Source organism: Pan troglodytes, chromosome 10 (genome assembly GCF_028858775.2).
Source record: "Pan troglodytes isolate AG18354 chromosome 10, NHGRI_mPanTro3-v2.0_pri, whole genome shotgun sequence".
Classification (NCBI taxonomy): Eukaryota; Metazoa; Chordata; class Mammalia; order Primates; family Hominidae; genus Pan; species Pan troglodytes.
The window spans coordinates 22,786,663-22,807,426 of record NC_072408.2 but is presented as its reverse complement, the minus strand read 5'-3'; the positions used below and the strand labels follow the sequence as shown (position 1 = coordinate 22,807,426).

The following is a 20,764-nucleotide window of genomic DNA, read 5'->3' as shown; positions in this document are numbered from 1 at the left end:
TCCTGGGTTCACGCCATTCTCCTGTCTCAGTCTCCTGAGTAGCTGGGACTACAGGCGCCCGCCACCACGCCTGGCTAATTTTTTTGTATTTTTAATAGAGATGGGGTTTCACCGTGTTAGCCAGGATGGTCTCTATCTCCTGACCTTGAGATCTGCCCGCCTCCGTCTCCCAAAGTGCTGGGATTACAGGCGTGAGCCACCGCGCCCAGCCGAGAGAGTCTTTTCCACTAGAGTCTGTATGTTAAAATATGCACGTGTTAATGTATAGACATGGTGACATCTCTAACAAACACTCAGAGGACTTCATTTATTTAAGTGTGGGTATTATTCTATGTTCTGAATAGATGGACTTTCCAGAAAGCTAACTTCTCTTTAAATTAGATATTGCTTAATGTGGAATGTGATCATTTCGTAAATTACCAACTGCTTAAAGTCATTTTATCTCTAGAAAACTCATTTCATTGAATTACCAATTAGTAATATTTTGTTGTCATTACCAACACCTACAGTTAACTTTGAGATTTTATTATTGGGAGGACAAATAATATTGGGTCAGTATGATAGAAAGGTACTCTTTTAAGTCTCATTTTATTTTTATTTTTTGAGATAGGGTCTCGCTCTGTTGCCCAGGCTGGAGTGCCGTGGCACAGTCTCAGCTGACTGCAATCTCCACATCCTAGTTCAAGTAATTCTCCTGCCTCAGTCTCCTGAGTAGCTGAGATTATAGGCATGTGCCACCACACCTGGCTAATTTTGGTATTTTTAGTAGAGACAGCCTTTCGCCACGTTGGCCAGGCTGGTCTTGAACTCCTGACCTCAAGTGATCTGCCTGCCTGGGCCTCCCAAGTACTGGGATTACAGGTGTGAGCCACCATGCCTGGCCTTAAGTCTTATTTTAACCTTAAGTTTAAACTGCTCTGTGATGTTAACAAGTAGGAAAATGTATTTCTGTTTTTCTGTCTTTGTATTTTCTTCTCAAGGAGGTGTTGGTAAGAATTGAGTATAAGTAACCTATAAACTGCATGGTGAATTTCTGTATAATTGGGTTTACTATAAACTTTAGTTCTACACAGTGCTTGATTCCACTCTTTTGTAGCAGTATTCCTGAATTTTTCTTAACACATATCCATTCCATACGTTGTCCTTTTCATACCTAGCTTTCTTTCTCTTCTTGTCTATCTCCTGATCTTGGTTTGGAGCTAGTCTCTCTGTTTAATTGTTATAATTAAAGCCCAAGCAATTTTTTACACATTCAAGTAGTACTTAAGAGTTAAAACCTGTTTCTCTTTTGCCCATCCTTATTTACAGTGTGTATTTTACTTAGAGAAAACATTGAAATCTTTTTTTTTTTAACAGAACAAATTTTTTTTTGAAATTCTTAAGATGTAAATGGCTTCTAATTCATTAAATAGTATCAGGAAATTGAGCTAAATGTTTGAGTCAAAAATTCAGCTTGATAGAATGTGGCAGAACAGTTGACTCAAAAAGACAGTTCGGCAGTTTTCCCAACTTAGCTGAAAATTTTAAAAGTCCTTTTTACCTCATGGAATTAGCCATTTTAATAATTTGTTGAACAGGCCAATAAAATTAGTTCTTAATGTAGTTTTAAAGAAATGATTTTATTTTTCATAATGGTATGTTGGTTCGGATACTCATTTGTCAAGCTGTGATTGTAGTTGCCTGATATTGAGAGCTTGTAATTATCACTCAGTGCTCCTCACTGATTCCCATTAAGCACCTCTCCCCTATGGAATAGATATACTTAGACACTAAGCTAATGGGAAAGGAATTCTCCCTTACTGTGGTTGAAAGTTTTTGTAAGTATAAAGTAATATGAGTTCTAGCCCATTGTTTTATTTAGAGAGAGGAATACTCAGCAGCTGCTTTTATGTTACTTTTTTCTTGTTAATGGCCAAATCCTTACTCTCTAAGGAACATTTTTGTTTTTAGAGAAAGAGAAAAAAAATTCTAAATATTAGCTGTATCTTTGAATATTAGCCGTTTCAAATGTTATATTATGCATAAACAGCAATGCAGGTGAAAGGGAATTAAGTGTAAATACCAACACCTGGATGCTTTTTATACTTGTAGTTCAACTAATTAACAAATTAAATGAAACCTAAATTTAGTATTTCTGATCTGGGAGTTGAATATCAATTTTTGCAATAGTGTATGATAAAATTGTATGTAAATATTTTTCATCGTTGGTTACTGAATTCATGTAATTCTGTCTGTTTGGAGTTGTACATTCTGGACCATGACATAAAAGCTAATAGACAAAATAGTGAAACACAACCAGTGGTTCTATAGCCAAGTAAGTTTCATCCTACCTCTAATTGATTCTGAGCGAGAAAGAGAGGCAGGGGCCAGAATAGGAGGGGAAATAGACTTAGTCTTATGTTAGGAGTTGAGCAGCTTGTACTACTAGAAACCTAAAACCCTACTGCCATGTTTATTCATGAATTTATTATTTAATATACCATTTGACCATATTTACATTCTTAATTTGGAAAGGAAAATGTTCTGCTTGAAGAGATAGTATATAGTAGATGAGTTGCACACTGTTTTATAAAGTTCATTCCAACATGCAGCCAAGGATGAGAACCACTGTTAGCAAAAGTGGTGAATTTCATTAGAGGATTCATCTTGAGTAGTGTTGAGAGATTTTAGTTAGGCTTTTTATACTGTTTTAAGGCTTTGGTGAGATTTCTAGCTTAGGAGCCTAATTACTATTTATACCAGTTCTTGTGAATACATGTGATTCTCATAAAAAAGAAATGTATTATAATTGCCTTTTAGGAAATGTCTTTCAAAATTGCCTATTAAAATGTTAATATTAACCTTTATGAATTGACTTAAAAATCACTGGAACTACTAGTTTATTTATAAGTCCATTTATGGCATTTATACATTTTTAGGATCTTTAAAAGGTAGTTTCTTATACAACTTATTTATTGTACAACATAGAGAAAGCAGCTTAGGAATTCCTAAAGTGGATTCTTAATTTGGAATATTAGAAATGACACCATATCTTCTAGGCACTCAGAGTGATTGGTTAGTGTCATACTGTTTAAAATGCTATCAGATAGTTTTTCTTCTCATTTCTGTAAATTATGTTTCTGTGGGATTGGGAAACTATGGGTTAGGAAATCAAGAGGTCAGGGATAAATTCTTAATACTTCATAATGAGAATATCTAAATAGAAACACACAGTATTTCAGATCTTCAACTGTTGTATTTGCCAATAAATTACCTGAAAGACAAAGCATTTGAACATCCAGGAGCTGCCATATCATGACTGGGTGTCATGGCAACCACTGCCATTTCTTTTCTGTCCTAAGGTCAGATCAAAGCAAGCCGAGCCCTCCTGCTCTGAATCTATCGTGGACAGTTGTGTTAGAATATGGTGAACCAGTGACTCTGAAATAGTGATTATTTCTAGATGTGGTTTTGTGAAATATATTCCTGAATTATATATTGTATTACAAGAGTCATAACGGCTGTCACAGGGACAATTATTGATGTGTTAATATCTCACACTGATTAATCCTCAACAACTAATCAGAAAAATCACAGTCGCTCACTTTTTAAAAATATGTGGAATACAGTCATGTAAGTGAAGGTTTATGTTTTGTTATATTGGGAGAGAAAATTTTAGGTGAAACCAGATCTTTCTTTTTGATGACATTATTTTGGTAGGACCAGATGGATCATACTTCCTCAGGTCATCATCCAAACAAAAAAAGAAAGGTAGCACAGAGTGAATTTTGTAGTGCATCTGTTTTTATTAAGTAATTTTAATGCTGCAAAAGCAAAAATGGAGTGTATTGGAATATCAGAGTAATATTGATACAAGGACATGGAGATTTTAATCTAAATTTTAAAAGTAAATATAAATGAAATTCATATGTGTTGTAAAATGAAAATTTATTAAGTTTTCTTAAAATTCTGTGTTAATGTTCTGAGTCTGCATATGTATATATGCACTTTATATTTTTGTACTTGCTCAGCTTTTATGTTCAGCAGAACTTTCCAAACAACTTATCTATTATAGAATATCTATACTAACTAAAAGAAATAGGTTTACATTTACAAAAAAATAGGTTGTTGGGAAAGCTAAGGTATATCTATATGTCAGAATGTTAATGGCTTAAAGGCCTTTAGGTTTGACCTTGTTTAATCCTTTTATTTTACAGTAAGGGTGCTGAGGCCCAGGGTATTAAGTTTCTTGCCCAAATTTAGTTTCCTACTTAGTGACAGAGCCGAAGCTGGAACAATAAATCTTATAATTCCCTCTCGAAGTTATTTTTCATCATAGCATTCTGTTTAGAAGAAATAGGGCAACTCTGAATTTACAAATAAGCAAGTTGCTTGATTAGAAAAGTAACAAATAGTGCTCACTTTGGCAGCACATATACTAAAATTGGAATGATACAGAGATTAGCGTGACCCCTGTGCAGGGATGGCACGCAAATTCATGAAGTGTTCCATATTTTAAAAAACAATACAAATTTTAAAAAGAGAGTAACAAATACCAAATATTGCCGGCATACATTTTATATTTTAATTTTTTTTTTGGTTTTGCAGCATTTCAGAAAAGAAAATTAAAGGTTTCTTTTTGCTTTTTAAGTAGTTTGGTGCAATAACTTTCTACCTGACTTTCTTGTTTTTCCTATCAGCTTATATTTATAATTCTAAGTATCACATTTGTGTGTTCTGTAGATGTGTGAAAACTGTTAATATTTAATGGCAAGTCATGTGATTGAATCATGTTTTAAATCTCCTCTAACACTATCCCAATTTGGATATTGCAAAAGGAGATGTTCCTTGTAATGCCTATTATTTTAATAATGTAGTCTAACTCATATAATACAGTATCTATGACAATATTTGCAATTACATTTTGATATCAGTGCAGTAACAGATGAAATTTATAAGCCAGTTGTAATTGACTTGTCAAACAGTAGGTCCCTGACTGATAAATAAAACCTTTAGATGAAATAACTTTTTTTCTTATAATATTTATACTCTTGTTAACCTTTGGAATTCTAAAAATGGATAGTGGATCAAATTGTTCTTGCCTATTATTTAGACTTTCTTGTGGTTTTTAGATTTACTGCGAATAATGAGTGTTTTCAGATACACCACACAATGGCAACTTGTCAGCTACTGTATTTATATGTGAGATAGACTAGTTTTAGAGATAGCCACATGATACCAACATATGAACTTCAGTCTATTAGGGGACAAATCATGGCTTTTTCAATTTCTCTTTCAGAACAAAGGAAGAATTATGCACGGGACAGTGTCAGCAGTGTGTCAGATATATCTCAATACCGTGTTGAAGTAAGATGCTTTGGTGTTTGCTAGTATTTAGAGTGACCCTTGAGGAACATAAAAATTGGAAGTTAAATCAGAATTCTGTTTTATTTCATTCTTATGATGTATTTTAAGTTGCATTGACCTTTTTGTTTAGATTTTTTAAAACAGATATTACATATAAAGTATCTTGTTAGTCTGTGGTCTATTTTCATAAAGAATGATTTAAAATCATATCTACTACCCATGTATCCTTGCCAGTCTTATTTCACTTAAAATAGGATAATGGCTTTTACTTTGTACTATAGAATCTTCTTGAAATTAAGCCTTTGCTAGTTTCAGTGAGCAATTTAGTTTTTAGTTTAACTAAAGTTATTACCAGTTCTAGTTAAATAATGGTTCTTTTTTAGTTTTTGCCCTCTTTTACGATATTTGCTCTTGATTGGAATTTATCTAGTTGACCTGTGCTTATAATAGAAAATATTTAAGCAGGGAAGTAATTTTTAAATTGCTCTTATTTTCAGTTTTCTACCTATGTCAAGCATGCTTAATCAAATTTAAACAGTTTTGTTTCAGTAAGTGGTTTTAGTGGATTGAATAGTTTGACAGTTCCTATAGACTAGAATTGTGCTGTTGCTACAATCAGTGTCCATAGTTTTGAAGCTCCCATACAGATAGCCTGCTGTGTAAATGCTGCTATGTTCAGCATTTAAATAACCATAATAGAGTGTCAAATAGGGGAAAGTTTATTTTACGAGAATATTATTTAAGCTGTTAAGAATTTGTTTTAATATCATGTTTATGTAGTTCAACATGGCTCAGTATGAAACAGATTTAGGTATCTTATGAGTCAAAACACTGTTTCTTCTATTCAAAAAAAACCTTGGTTGGCTTTATTCTCTCATTAAAATAGTCATGAAGTTTTAAGAGTACTTTGTGTTTGTTGTTCTCTGCTAGCTGACCTCAGGTTATTTGATTTTCTTTTGGAAAATGTATACTAAGAGGTTGTATGTGTTTGTATGTGTTATAAATCTTTTTCCTTTTTGCCAATCGTAAGCACTTGACTACCTTTGTCCTGGATCGGAAAGATGCTATGATCACTGTTGATGATGGAATAAGGAAATTGAAATTGCTTGATGCCAAGGGCAAAGTGTGGACTCAAGATATGATTCTTCAAGTGGATGACAGAGCTGTGAGCCTGATTGATTTAGAATCAAAGGCAAGTGTGTAAAATTTATACTATTTTATTTTCAAGAAACTCCACAAATATTAATGTTTACAATCATTTCAGATTGTTTGAAAATGGATGGAAGTTTGACAAAATAAAATGTTCACTTTATTTATAGAATGAACTGGAGAATTTTCCTTTAAACACAATCCAGCACTGCCAAGCTGTGATGCATTCATGCAGCTATGATTCAGTTCTTGCCCTGGTGTGCAAAGAGCCAACCCAGAACAAGCCAGATCTTCATCTTTTCCAGTGTGATGAGGTTAAGGTAAAAGAATGGTGAAATTTTTGTTTCTTCTTTAAGCAGATTGTCTGGGAGCTTTTGAATTACCTATTTTGATAATATATCGGCATATTAGGTACTAGATTTTTAGTTTCTGAGCATCTCGTAAGGAAAACAAATACCTTAGTATCTTCTCTAGGATTTCCATGGCAAGTAAATAAAGAAATTAGGGTGATGTTAATAAAATCAGTAGTTCACACTTGTAATCCCAGTGCTTTGGGAGGCCAAGGCTGTAAGATGGCTTGAGGCCAGGGGTTTGGGCCCAGCCTGGACAACATGGCAAGACCCAGTCTCTACTAAAAAGGTTTTAAAAATTAGCTAGATGTGGTTGTACACACTTATAGTCTCAGCTACTCAGTTGGCTGAGGGAGGAAGATCTCTTGAGCCAGGAGTTGGAGATTACAGTGAGCTATAATCACCCCTCTGCACTCCAGCCTGGGCAACAGAGTGAGATTGTGTCTCTTAAAAATAAGATGCATTCTGTTTATTTTTTTAAAGTGTAGATAATATATTAAATTCACATCAAATGCCTTAAACTTATAATTAAAAATTGATTGTTCAGAAATCATGCTTTGTGGACAGTAAATAATCATGTAATTCGAATTTATTCTGCACTAATGACATAGCATGGATTACTGCAATGAAGTACTTAGACATTTCCCACGATATTGATTTAAAGTTCACCATTTAATTATGTGACTTGATTCATTGCTCAGGATTTGTAATTCCCAGATGATATGTGAAAATAGTTGAGCCAGTAATAACAGGCTATATCCTGAAAGTTTCTATTTCAAAGTACAGTGTAATTTCAAATGATTATAATTTGTGATGCTTTATTGGACCTTAGAAGTTATCTTCAACCTTGAATGTGTTTATTTCCTCAGTTGTTTTCTTTAAAAGAGAAATCATTTTGTGTTAATTGGTACTTTACCAAAGCAGTGATTTAACATTTTGATGATATATTATAAAATATCCATGTAATTTTATTTTATAAAGAAATTCTAGGAGATTAGCACAGTTACTTGATCTTTTCTGTGTTTTTTGACATTTAAAGATGATAGATAAAGTAAGATTGACTGTAAACTGTATTTTATAATTTTCTTCTAATTTCAATTTACGTCATGGATGACTTTCTAAAAACCTTCTAAAAGAACTGGCATTTAGGTAATTTGTGTAAGTGATATTCATCAGATTTTTGTATAGTGCCTTTTGAAAGTCATAGTATATTATAATTTTTGTAAGGTTAGATATATTCAATCAATAAATATTAAAGGGAATATTTTGCTTTAAAAATATAGTGAAATTTAATTCAAACATTTTTATAAACCAGAGGCCTAAGTTGAAAAACATTTCAAATTTGATGTTTGTATCTGTGTTCTAAAAAGCCCCCCCCCCCCCCCCCCCCGGGAGCTAAAAGTTACTATGCTGTGAAAAGTTTCTGGATCTTAGGTTTGGGAACAAATGGCTTGCTTTACTTGATATGAAATGGTAATGATAATGGATTCAAAATGTATTTACTGAATATAGTTTTGTCCTAACCCCAAAAGCTCACATACCACGAAGCACTGTATGCATTTACTCATTAGTTTCATACTCTGCATATGAGACATTTTTCGCTTGGCTGGTTAAAAATATAGAGGCAATGAAAAACGCAGTTTCTTTTATATGGCTCATTGTGCAATATTGCTTTTGATTTTTAAAGTTTCTTTATTATAGGACTTCATGCAATGCTCCTGCCCACCTTTGCAGTAAAATTTTTCTTAGAAATATAATAGCCCCAGTATAAGAAGTTGAAGATTCCTAGGCATCTTCAGTTTTCATTTTGGGTTTTTTTAAATAATTATTTTTAATTAAATATCTTTTCATCTTCAGTTTTAGTATCCTATGTAACAGAAAGCCTTTGACATGATATTTGTAATGTCTTATTGAAACTAAGTGCTCTTAGGAAGTCACACTGGACTGGGATGCATTGGCCTCTCATTTAACTAGCAATGTGACCTTGGCCAGGCCCTTTCATACAAGTACTCCTCAGTTTTATTAATTAGAAGGAACTGATGAGATGCTCTTTTAAATATCCCATCATTTCTAAAGTTTTATGATTATCGATGCTTACTGTAAAAGAAATACAACATACATATTTGAGAAAACATTACAGAGAACAGGGAGGCACAAACATAGATGGTGCATCTCATCAACATTCTAATATAGAGTAATGATCACTGGCTCTAAACAAACTTTGCAACCAAACAAAAACTTCGTATCTGCTAATCTCACGTTGATCCCCAAGAAAAATCTAACTGAATGTTCTGGAAAAGTAGTGGAAAAGTTAATTGTTTGCAGAAAGTTAACTTTTACCTGAAGTGACAAAATAAAGTGGTTACCCAAAGGGGTAAAACCTAGCGTTGGAGTTTATCTTATGGGTGTAGTAGATTTGCCTTAAACTCAAAGATTTGTTTTGCTGGGTTAATGGGTGTCCAGTGGATCTTGAGGATGAGAAAGGGAAGGAACTCTGTTCTATGTGTGGGAGCCTCTAACCCCTTAATTTCTACCCAATTAGAGATTTTTACTCAGTTTCATTTTTAGCGTGTGCATATCCTTTCTATCATTGCCTTTATTCAAGGATAGTTTCCCTTTAAGATAATCATTAAAAATTTCTTCAGTTTTTAAAATCTTATCATTATATAGTTCACCATTATAAAAACCACAAGAGTCATGTTTTGCAAGATTTTTATAAAAAGACTTTTTACATCAAGATACTTACTGATTCAGACAAGGAACAATCCCTTTTTCTGTTTTAAACTACATATAAAGACTCAGAAAAATCCATAAACTTTCAGGTAACTTGTGTCTCTTTGCAGGCAAACCTAATTAGTGAAGATATTGAAAGTGCAATCAGTGACAGTAAAGGAGGGAAACAGAAGAGGCGGCCCGATGCCCTGAGGTAAAAGCATTGAAAGAAATCAAGGAGTGGAATTGATTTGTTTCTAAGGCTTTTTTCCCCCAAAGAGTTAGAAAAATTATTTTCTATGGAAGTATATTATTGTATTGTATAGATCATAACCTGTAGTCTCAACACATTTGTTCTCCCAAGTTTGTCAGTGTGTTTACTCCTCTTCTCTCCGTATTTTTGGTCTTTCTCTGATATGGCTTCACTTGTGTTGGAAGTCACAGAGTCATGAAAGATGGGTGGCATTTTAAGAGAAGGTATCCTAGGGAAATACAAGCTAGACAGTAGGATTGTAATTGTTCCATGGCCCTTTCAAATCACATGAGACTCAGAAAGAAAATCAACCTAGTTTTCAGCTGACTATTAATTTTTTTATTTCATATGCATTCATAAATATGCACAATGTGTAATGCTTAGGAAATCCTTATTGTCCCTTGACATAGTTCTTTTTGAATTTTAATACCTAGTACCACAAGTTGAGTTAATTGATATGTTATAGAAATAGAGATGGTAAAAATTCTATTTGTTTTCATCTTTTTAAGGATGATTTCCAACGCAGACCCTAGTATACCGCCTCCACCCAGAGCTCCTGCCCCTGCGCCCCCTGGGACCGTCACCCAGGTGGATGTTAGAAGTCGAGTGGCAGCCTGGTCTGCATGGGCAGCCGACCAAGGGGACTGTGAGTCTTCCTAGAATTAATACTTATTGAACACTTACTTTGGGTTGGGACATAGTTCTTGCTTTCAAATTCTGATGCTGATTTCAGAACTGAAGCTTGAGGTTAGTTTTTAAAAAATCAACTCTGGCCGGGCGCAGTGGCTCATGCCTGTAATCCCAGTGCTTTGGGAGGCCGAGGCGGGCGGATCACCTGAGGTCAGGAGTTTGAGACCAGCGTGACCAATATGATGAAACCCCGTCCTATTAAAAATACAAAAATCAGGTGGGTGTGGTGGCATGCGCCTATAATCCTAGCTACTGGGATGGTTGAGACAGGAGAATCACTTGAACCGAGAGGCGGAGGTTGCAGTAAGCTGAGATCACGCCATTACACTCCAGCCTGGACAACAAGACCAAAACTCCATTTCAAAAAAAAAAAAAAATCAAATCTTAGATAAAATAAAGTTAAGCCTTGAATTTTGTTAAGATTATTATCTGTAAGAGTTTAGACCCACCATTTAATAAATATGGTATTAGGGTTAGAGTCTTTTTATTTTTTTAATGCTAAGAGGAAGTTTTACTTGATTGACAAAAAGATGGCAACAAAATATATACAGGTTTTTCTTAAAGATTGCACTTAACATTCTTTCCATTTTTTATTATCTAACTAGAGTCCCTTTTTGGACAAGTTTGTCATATTCATGGAAAGGTTGTCAGGACAGTGGTTGGCTGCTGGCAGTGGAGAAGGGTAAAAGGTATCCATCATACGACTGTACTTGTCAAGTGGGCCCTATGAGCGTGGCATCATTTCACCTTGGCATTCTGTTTAAAAACAATTATAACATAGAACTTAGTGTTACTTTTTATATGTTAGAATATTTTACTAGAATCTGAAATGTTTATAACTAAAAAAATGCCTTAAAATATGTTTGGTCTAGTGTCCTCATTTTAAGGACGAATAAATTGTGATTCAGCAGGCTCCAATCTGATGAACTCTAGAGCCTCATTCTTTTGCCGCTACTCCAGTGGAACTTCTTAACTTCTTATTCTTTATCCAGTAAAGTATTATTCACACAGGGTATCTGGCACTATAGTTAAACGATATAACTCATTTCCAAAAATGAGTCACCTCGGACTCTACTTTGGATGTGCAGAGTAAAAGTTGGATTCTGAAGCAAGACCTGATCTGTCTACCTGTGTGGTCTTGGGAAGTTATCTCTCTGTACTTCGGCCTCATCTCTGAAATGGGGATAATAATTCATGGGTTGCTCTGAATCTGAAAGTAAATAATGTTTATGGTAGTACCTACTACAAAATAGTAAGCATAATTCGTGGTTTTCATTTTGCCAAATTGAGTTCATTTTCTTTCTGAATTGTTTTCTATTTTGTTTAGGTTTCTTGTATTCTTAAAGGTTTTTTCAGAGGTTGAAATGTAAGCCGAGCTACCAAAGATATGAAAAAAAGAATTATTTGATGCATTTATTTTAAAAAAAATTAACAGAGATATGTAGTTTAATTTTATAACAGTTTCCGTTTTCATAAATTATGTAAATTTGTATTGATCTGCTTTGTATTTAAAATGTGTTTAAAAGACAGTAATTTATTGTATTCTATACTTTTTGTGTACTTATGGTGTTTTTGTTGTTACTGTTTCGATGAAGAGGGTCTGAAGTAGAGGAAGGATAAGACAAGTTTACAGACATTCTGAACAAACCTGTAAAAATATATGTTGAACCTAATATATATAATATATATTATGTATATTATATGTTGAACCATATATATATGTGTGTGTGTGTGTGTGTGTGTGTGTGTATATATATATATTTTTTTTTTTTTTTGAGATGGAGTGTTGCTCTGTCACCCAGGCTGGAGTGCAGTGGTGCGATCTCAGCTTACTGCAACCTTTGTCTCCTGGTTCAAGCGATTCTCCTGCCTCAGCCTCCCAAGTAGCTGGGATTACAGGCGTGTGCCACCATACCTGGCTAATTTTGTATTTTTAGTAGAGATGGAGTTTCACCGTGTTAGCCAGGATTGTCTTGATCTCCTGACCTCGTGATCCTCCCGCCTCAGCCTCTGAAAGTGCTGGAATTACAGGCGTGAGCCACCATGCCCTGCTGAACCTAATATAATTTATAACAAAGACAGAATTTATCCCTAGGGGTTTCTGAGCTTTCATTAAATTTTATCTGAAATATTTTCTGCAATGTCATCTGTTTAAGTGAGATAAGGCTTTCAGAACTTCTAATTTACCACTAGCCTAAACAGAAGACTTATTATATCAGGTTTGGCCTGGGTCCAGTCCAGTTTTTAGTTGGAAAGCCCCTCAGGAGGAATATCTTTTTGGTTCCTCTGGATGCTCCAGCTGACTCAGGCTGAACTGCTCCTCCGTTGAATCCCTGAGGTATATCTACCCCTGACTTCCAAAGGTGATCTCTGTGGAATAGCGCCAGTGGCACTAGGGTTCCTAGTCGTGTTTCAGACCTGACAGAGCCCAAGAAATACCATATCTCCCCCTCACTGTGCCCTCCAAATGATATTTTTTGGGTCCTCTGTAGAGTTCCTAATAGCTATTTCAACCTCAACTTAGTACTTTCTGTGGTAGTCCACTACAACCAAGGTAGCAGCTATCTATGTGTAAAATAGTAGCTAACTGGCAAGATTTCATAGATAGAAATTTTAATTATCTTAAAGTAGTTAATAGCCGCTAATTAAGTTTCATAAGACACGATGATTTCTTCTTTCTTTCTTTCTTTTTTTTTTGTTGGCAAGTGTTCCAGTTACAGGTAAAGTTAGTGTAAAGGAAGAATAGCAATACAAAGTGTCCAATATTTTTTTTGCTGTTCTCTGTATTGAACATCATGAGTCACGATGATGTATCATGAGTTGTATTTCCATTTGTGGTGTTATGTTTCTGTTGTTCCATCCATATATTTTGAAATTTATTCTACCATGAGATATCTGTAACAACTCTCTGTGTTTAGAGGTAGTATTAACTGACTCATACCAGGAAGGAGTTCATGATAATAACTTCATGATTAACATCATGCTGTAGCCAACTGAGCAACCTTAATACCCTGAATGGTCTTAAGACATTTATTTTTTAACGTGAAAATTTCTGTCTGCTTTTAAAGCATGTAGCTTAAAATTAATGAGCCCAACATTGTGGGTTTTAAGCTTAATTACACTAGAATTTTAAGAAGCACTCTGCTGTCAGAACTCCGATAGCTTTATTGTAGTCACAGTGTTGGAATGTATAAAAATTATAGCTCTGTTGCATTAGAACTTAGTTGACCAGCTTTTGAGAAGTAAAAGCTTGACTGCTGGTTTATATTTCTGGCTTGTGTAGGAATTAAAGGGTGCTAAGTTAAGGTTGGTTCTACAGGTAGCTGACTCAGGGAAGAGAGAGAATAGGGGTGATATTACAAGGTAAATAAACATCATAAAGTTGAGAGGACTAATACTTAAGCTCTGCTCAACTGCTCCTGTTAGTATTGACAAGGATGCATTTCATGGCTGATGAGCACAGTTTTGACTTGTGTATCCAGTGGAGGTGTTCCCTTTGGCAAATGGTCCTCCTTTTAAACTAATTTTTATGTTTTAATTGTCTGTATTGGTATTGTGGGAGTAAAAGATTGAAAGACTTATGATTGTCCTTTCTATAGTTGAGAAACCAAGGCAGTATCATGAGCAGGAAGAAACACCTGAGATGATGGCAGCCCGCATTGACAGAGATGTGGTAAGTACAGGAGTCGCCTTTAGATCACTGGCTTTTCTTTTAAGAGGAAAAAGAAAACTTCATAAGAAAATGAAGCTGATTTAAATAAAGATATTTTATGGAAACTATGTTTTCTGTTACCTGTGATGGCTATGCCCTTTGAATTATTTTTTCGTTAACCGTTTTTGCCTTTATGCCAATATTTAGTTAGTAGACTTGGGCTATGATAGAAGAATCAGCTTATTAACTAGTTTACATTGGAACTTAGGCTGAATTATTAGATTTCAGGAATGGTACAATTTTTATTTTATTATCGTTTGTAATTCATAATTGAAATATCTTTTTAATATGTCTTCTTGGCATTTATTAACGATGTATTTTAGAATACCTAAGAGATAAAAGTTAAGTGGCATTTTTAAAGGATAGATTTGTAAATCATAAAGCTTTTATAAAAGATAATGCTACATTTGTTTTCTTTATAGTGATTTACAGAATGAGAATGCTGTAAATGCTTTATTATAGCATTTTCATTCTTTAAATGAGATCTAGAATATGATGTTAATACATTACTTTTTATACTATATACATGTTACCAGCTTATTGAGAAACAAATACTGAAAGGAATTTGAAATTTCTAATTCAATTTTTACAGCACACTATTACATGTTATACTTAAAAGTTTAACCCCAATTTGTAGTCTTAAATTAGAAGAATGTCAAGTTTCACACATACTGGAGAAAGGCAACTAAGACTATAGTATATAAGATAATCAAATTCATTCCAGTGATCTCTGAAAGCATGGTGCATTATTCTATTTTGTCACGTGGAAACTCTTATTAATGCTTAGTATCCTAGACTAGCTATTAGGTTATCACAACAATCTGTATACCTTTAATTCCATGAAGTAATATTGTCAGTGCTTTATTGGGACATTTATCAGTAAAGCAAAAATGTCAGTGCTCTTCTAACAAAACCTATTTTAGAATTTTCCTCCTAACTGTGTGGGAGAACACTGAGAAAATTAGAGTAATTGAAAATAATAATCTGAGCAGATATTGTGAATGCTTCCTTGATGACATTGAAAATAGAGCAAAAGTAAGCTAAAGAAAAATGTAAATGTCAGAATATGGCTATAGGTATATTTAGTTTGATTCTTGTAATTAGTAATAAACTTGAAATTGGCATGTGGGCTGTTTCTTTTTCTAAAAAAACCTTTCTATTATTTACTAACAGAGTACAGCTAAGGTAAAAATAGTTTTGTTTTATATTTTATTCTATAATTTCTAATTTCAGCAAATCTTAAACCACATTTTGGATGACATTGAATTTTTTATCACAAAACTCCAAAAAGCAGCAGAAGCATTTTCTGAGCTTTCTAAAAGGAAGAAAAACAAGAAAGGTAAAAGGAAAGGACCAGGAGGTAAGTTGGATTTTCTTAATCTTCTAATGCCTGGTTAGATCTCCGGTACTGGCTGGGCGCAGTGGCTCACATCTGTAATCCCAGCACTTTGGGAGGCCGAGGCGGGTGTATCATCTAAGGTCAGGAGTTCGAGACTAGCCTGACCAATGTGATGAAACCCCGTCTCTACTAAAAATACAAAAATTAGCCGGGCATGGTGGCATGTGCCTGTAATCCCAGCTACTTGGGAGGCTGAGACAGGAGAATTGCTTGAACCTAGCAGGCGGAGGTTGCAGCGAGCTAAGATCACACCATTGCACTCCAGCCTGGAAACTCCATGTCAAAAAAAAAAAAAAAAAGAACTCTGGTACTAGAAGAGTTTTGACCCTCATGAACTGCTTAGCAAAACTTCATTGACTGTGGACTAGGGTTCCTCTTCTAGTTTTGGGGTAGCACTTGAGATTTAGGCAAAGAGTAAGATGAACTCAGGGAAGAGTCCATTTTGGTTATAAGTCAGCTATAGTGAAGAAAGATCCTGGAATGTTTTACCTAAATCACAGAGACTGAGATTCAGGCAGTGACCATCTATCTGTAGTTTTCATTAGTTATTGTAAAATTAAGTATCTGTTAAAGAAAGACATAGCTCTATTCTTGTAGTTGGATTTATTCTGTTGTAAACTAGAACCATATTATTTGTTAAATAAAAGGGTTGACTTACTAAAATATTTAAAAGTTTCAACAGATTTGAATTTTTTATCACAAAACTTAAAACGGTACATTCAGGTCACATACAAAGTCACATACAGACAATTTTGAAGTATGCTGCACTTCAGCTATTTAAAATGGCCTCAGCTATATAAAATTAAAATTATGGAAGTAATGTTTATACTTCCTCTGACAAAATGGTAGAGATTGAAAGATATAAAATAGTAAATAAATATCCCTTTCATTACAGATAACTTCCAAATCTTTCTCTAGCACATATTTGTATAATAAGCATATGACCTTTGGCTTTATCTTCTGCATGTGAATACATGGATGTGCTTCCTCTCCACATATTCTGAAATTAAGTACTATTGCTTCCTGGTATCTTTAACCACTTATTCCTTTTGAAATTCTCTATGAAAGGTATACTGTCCTCTTGATCACCCAGATTCAAAACCACAGATTCTTCTGTGACTTCATTCTCTAGCTTATAGCCAACATCAATTTTATTTTCTCAACATCTCCTGTATCCAGTTTTTTCCCTTTTCATTTTCATATCTAGTTCAAGCTACTATCATTTTTTTAACCCTGCTTTCGAAGCAGTCTTTAAGCCTCTACTTTTTCATGCTGTGAGAACAATCTTCTTAAAGCTCTCAGTCACTTCATTCTTCTGCTGTAAAGCACGCTAGTTCCATGTTCTATTGATTTAAGTACAACTGTTCGCCCTGGAAATCAAGGTTATCCACAATCTAACCTTGATCTACCCTTCCATTCTCATGTTTCTCTGCTTTTGTTTGTTGTTTTGTATACATGCAATTCCCCCTTTCCTTGTTTTTGCTTATGCTGTTTTTATCCAACCATGATGTTTTTCCCACCACATCACCCTGGACCAAACTTTTTCAAATCCCATCTTATAAGCTACTTTCTCCATCTAATACCTTTTAAGTATCCATTTCCTTATCTCCCAACCAGGTAAGTCTCTTCTCATAACGATTGGTACTTCTCTTGTTATTTATCTGATTCATGTATTTTATTAGCTTTTAAGGCCCTTAGAGCAGGGCTTGTCACTTACTCACTTGCACAATGTCTGCCATAGAGAAAGGCTACAATGTATGTTTATGGAATTAAATGAGTAATTTGTAGTGCCTAAGGATAGAGCAATCCATTTTGAAATTTGTATCTTCTCAGTTTGTTACAGTCAGACTATGAGATGTAGCACGGTAACTAGGTAGCATGTCTGATGAGATCTTCAAACTTTACAGACATAAATGTGGTTTTTGTTTTTCCATTTAATAAATTTCCTTGGATTTTGCTCTGATCCTCTCCTCTCGCTTATTTCATTAGAGGGTGTTTTAACGCTGCGGGCAAAACCTCCACCTCCTGATGAATTTCTTGACTGTTTCCAAAAGTTTAAACATGGATTTAACCTTCTGGTAAGTGAAATTTATGTATATAGAATTAGAAGAAATAAATGGAAAAGGTGAAAATCTAGTCAGGATGTTTCTGATTAAATTAAGAAATAAAATTGTTTTTATAGATTTTGTGGGGGTGTGTATGTTTTGATTTGCCTTCAGTTAAAACAGCAAATTTTAAAACATATATATCTAAGAGACTTGATTGAAAAACAATGACTTCTATTCTCACTCTATCCATGCTAAAGAATATATTAAAACTGAAACTGGTGGTAAAGACCATCCCCTCTGTGTCTATGTTGGACCTTTCTGAGTGTCTGTCTTTGCTTGATAGTAATCTGTTTTCTGTTTTCTTCATGTTGCAGGCCAAACTGAAGTCTCATATTCAGAATCCTAGTGCTGCAGATTTGGTTCACTTTTTGTTTACTCCATTAAATATGGTGAGATTTTATTAGTTTAAGAAAGAATCGTTCTGAGTATATTTTTTAACCCCAAGTGTCTGTCTGGATTATCTAGACTGCTTTTCTTCATTACCTTGCGTGGGTACTATTTTTTTGCCATTTGTGTAAACATCAAGAATGTAAAATTTGAGAATTTAAAAGAACCCTGTAAATCATCTAGTTTAAGCACCTTATTTTATAGTTGAGGAAACTGGTATCTCTGACAGTGCTAGGGATATGAAAAGAAATAAAGATTTATTGGATACCAGTATTTCAATGTATACTAGTATATAATATCCAGTGCCTTGAATAACGTAGATGTTTTTCTCATTCTCACAAAATAATCATGAGAAGTCTAGTTCTTGATGGATGGTTTGCTCCATGAAGTCATTCAGAGACCCATGTTCTTTTTATCGAGGTGTTCCTTCATCTCTTGAACTGTCTCTGACTTGTTTATTCATTTATGCACTGGTTCTACAAATACAAATTGAGAGCCTTCTATGTGCTTGGCTTTATAGTAGCCCATCAGGAACAAAACAGACAAAAATTCTTACCTTCTTAGAACTTATATTGTAACATAGCGGGGTAGCCAATAACCTAAATAAATGTCTGCATAATACAGTAGTCTAAAAATCACGTGCTATGCAGAAAAATAGAGGAGTGAAGGAAAACTGGGAGTTCCCCAGGGGGATGCACGCATGTGTGTATGTGTGTGGGAAATGGAGTGTTGCACTTTTTGAGTAGGGTTGGTTAAAGGAAGCCTCACTGAGAAGATGTCATTGGAGTAAAGGAAGTAAGGAATGGGTCATGTGGATCCCTGAAAGAAGAGAATTCCAGACGAAGAATAGTTAACGTATAAATGTTCTGAGGTGATAACATGCAAAGCATGTTCTTGGAATAAGTAGAGCTGTGACTTCAAAAGAATGAAGAAAAGATTAGAAAGAGATGATATCAGCAGGGTAACAGGAAGACACATCTTGTTGGTCTTTATAGGGGATTGGGAGACCTTTGACAACTGAAGAGTTTTCAGCAGAAAAGGATTGCCCTGGCTATAATGTTTAGAAATTTTGGGGAAGAAGAAGCTAGGGTCATTATTAAAATAATCCAGATGGGGGATTATGGTGCTTGGACCTGGTAGCATTGGAGGTGATGAGAAGTCTGATCTGGTTATAAATTTGCTGCTAGATTGGATATACTGTGCAAGAGCCAAGGATCGCTCCCAGATTTTTGGCCTAAGACTAACAGGATGGAGTGATGATTAACTAAGATGGGGAAGACTGGGTAGAGCAGGTTTTTGGAGGTTGGTGAAAAATTCAGTTTTAAACATATCAAAATTGAGTTGTATCCAGATGGGGAAATTTGAATTGATCATTGAGTATATGAATTTGGAGTTCAACGGAGAAATCAGGCCAAGGACTGCTTGAGCCCTGGGCATTCGATGTTAGGAGAATGGGAAGAACCAGCAAGTAAGATTGACAAGAGGCAGTAAGGGAGGATAAATCTCATCCTTCTTTCCCCAGGGATAAGTAGACAAGACCTGAATTAGAATATGAAATGAGTATTGCTTTACAAACATAGGAAAGTAAGTAATGTTATCAACATGAATGTCAGAAGCTAAGCAATAAGGGACTAGAAGATGAAAGTCCAAGAGTACATCAATAACTTATGAATGCTCCTATATGTTGTTACTATATATGGAGCATCAGATTTCTACTTGCCTAATTATTTCTGAATAATTCTTGCTCTATAAATGCTTTTAAAAAATTAGGTGGAGATCAAGGACATACATATGCAAAGAAACTGATACTAGTTCATTAACAAAATTTGTATTCCTTAGTTTTTAACATTTTTGATGCTATCTTAGAGTATTTGGAAGTATTATTTATAAAGAAGTTTTTGCTGCCTCCTCTTATTTATTTCACACACTTTCAGAGATCATATGTAGATATCTAGTCATTACACAGAATAGAGCTGTAACATAACAAGGCTGGTTTCCCTGACATATACAAATTGGTCTTTGTGATCAGGTTATGTACCTGAAAACATTGGTTTACTTGCCAATGTTTAGTATCTCTGCTTTTCTCAAAAATTACACCTTATTAATGGTCTCTCCAATCATAATATTTTGCTGGTCCATTTAATGTTCTCCCTACAGGGCCCCAGACATTTTACTTGGACGAGGGAGATGGGGAGGAACATCTATTCAGGGCCTGCTACTGGCCAGCATGATGTAGTGGCTTTACACCTGCGAGTTGCTCTCCTCTTCCCTCAGCATGGACATGTACACACGAGCGTAGCCACAGCACATGTGCCTGCGCACGTTCTTGAGAGGGAACCATGGCTCTTAACCTTTCATTTATACTTTCCTTCATTTTATTTCCTCTTCCTTCTGTTAAATCAGGTATTTTTATATTCCTCTACTCATTTTCTTTAGTTTTACTTTTCCCTCTTATTGCTACATATTTATTGGAAATGCGTTCGAGGTTGGAAGTTAAAAATTACTGTGCTAGATAGGCAGGGTAGATTTTGTTCTCAAATAAGAGTTAGCTTTCCTCCATTATCTGCCATCTTTTTTCATTCATTCCAGTACCACTGTATCATCTGCAGTTGAAAGTCACATAAGTCTTAGTCCAACTCCTCAAGGAGGGGAAACTGA

At 34.7% G+C, this 20,764-nt stretch overlaps 1 protein-coding gene and 1 non-coding gene across 5 annotated transcripts in view; both read left to right on the top strand.

The window, feature by feature from the left end:
- The window catches only part of EPS8 (EGFR pathway substrate 8, signaling adaptor), a 170,816-nt gene that overhangs the window by 114,744 nt on the left and 35,308 nt on the right, over positions 1-20,764 (top strand). For all 4 annotated transcript variants that reach the window (XM_528750.8, XM_054664109.2, XM_003313524.7 and 1 more), the window contains exons 4-12: positions 5,279-5,346; positions 6,377-6,538; positions 6,666-6,815; positions 9,689-9,771; positions 10,320-10,456; positions 14,100-14,173; positions 15,446-15,572; positions 17,601-17,689; positions 18,034-18,108. In XM_528750.8, coding sequence (XP_528750.3) covers positions 5,279-5,346; positions 6,377-6,538; positions 6,666-6,815; positions 9,689-9,771; positions 10,320-10,456; positions 14,100-14,173; positions 15,446-15,572; positions 17,601-17,689; positions 18,034-18,108 — 965 coding nt within the window. The remainder of the gene's footprint in view (positions 1-5,278; positions 5,347-6,376; positions 6,539-6,665; positions 6,816-9,688; positions 9,772-10,319; positions 10,457-14,099; positions 14,174-15,445; positions 15,573-17,600; positions 17,690-18,033; positions 18,109-20,764) is intronic.
- On the top strand, positions 4,394-4,497 carry LOC112205074 (U6 spliceosomal RNA). The gene has a single exon (XR_002938938.1). It is a non-coding gene; the product is annotated as a U6 spliceosomal RNA (small nuclear RNA).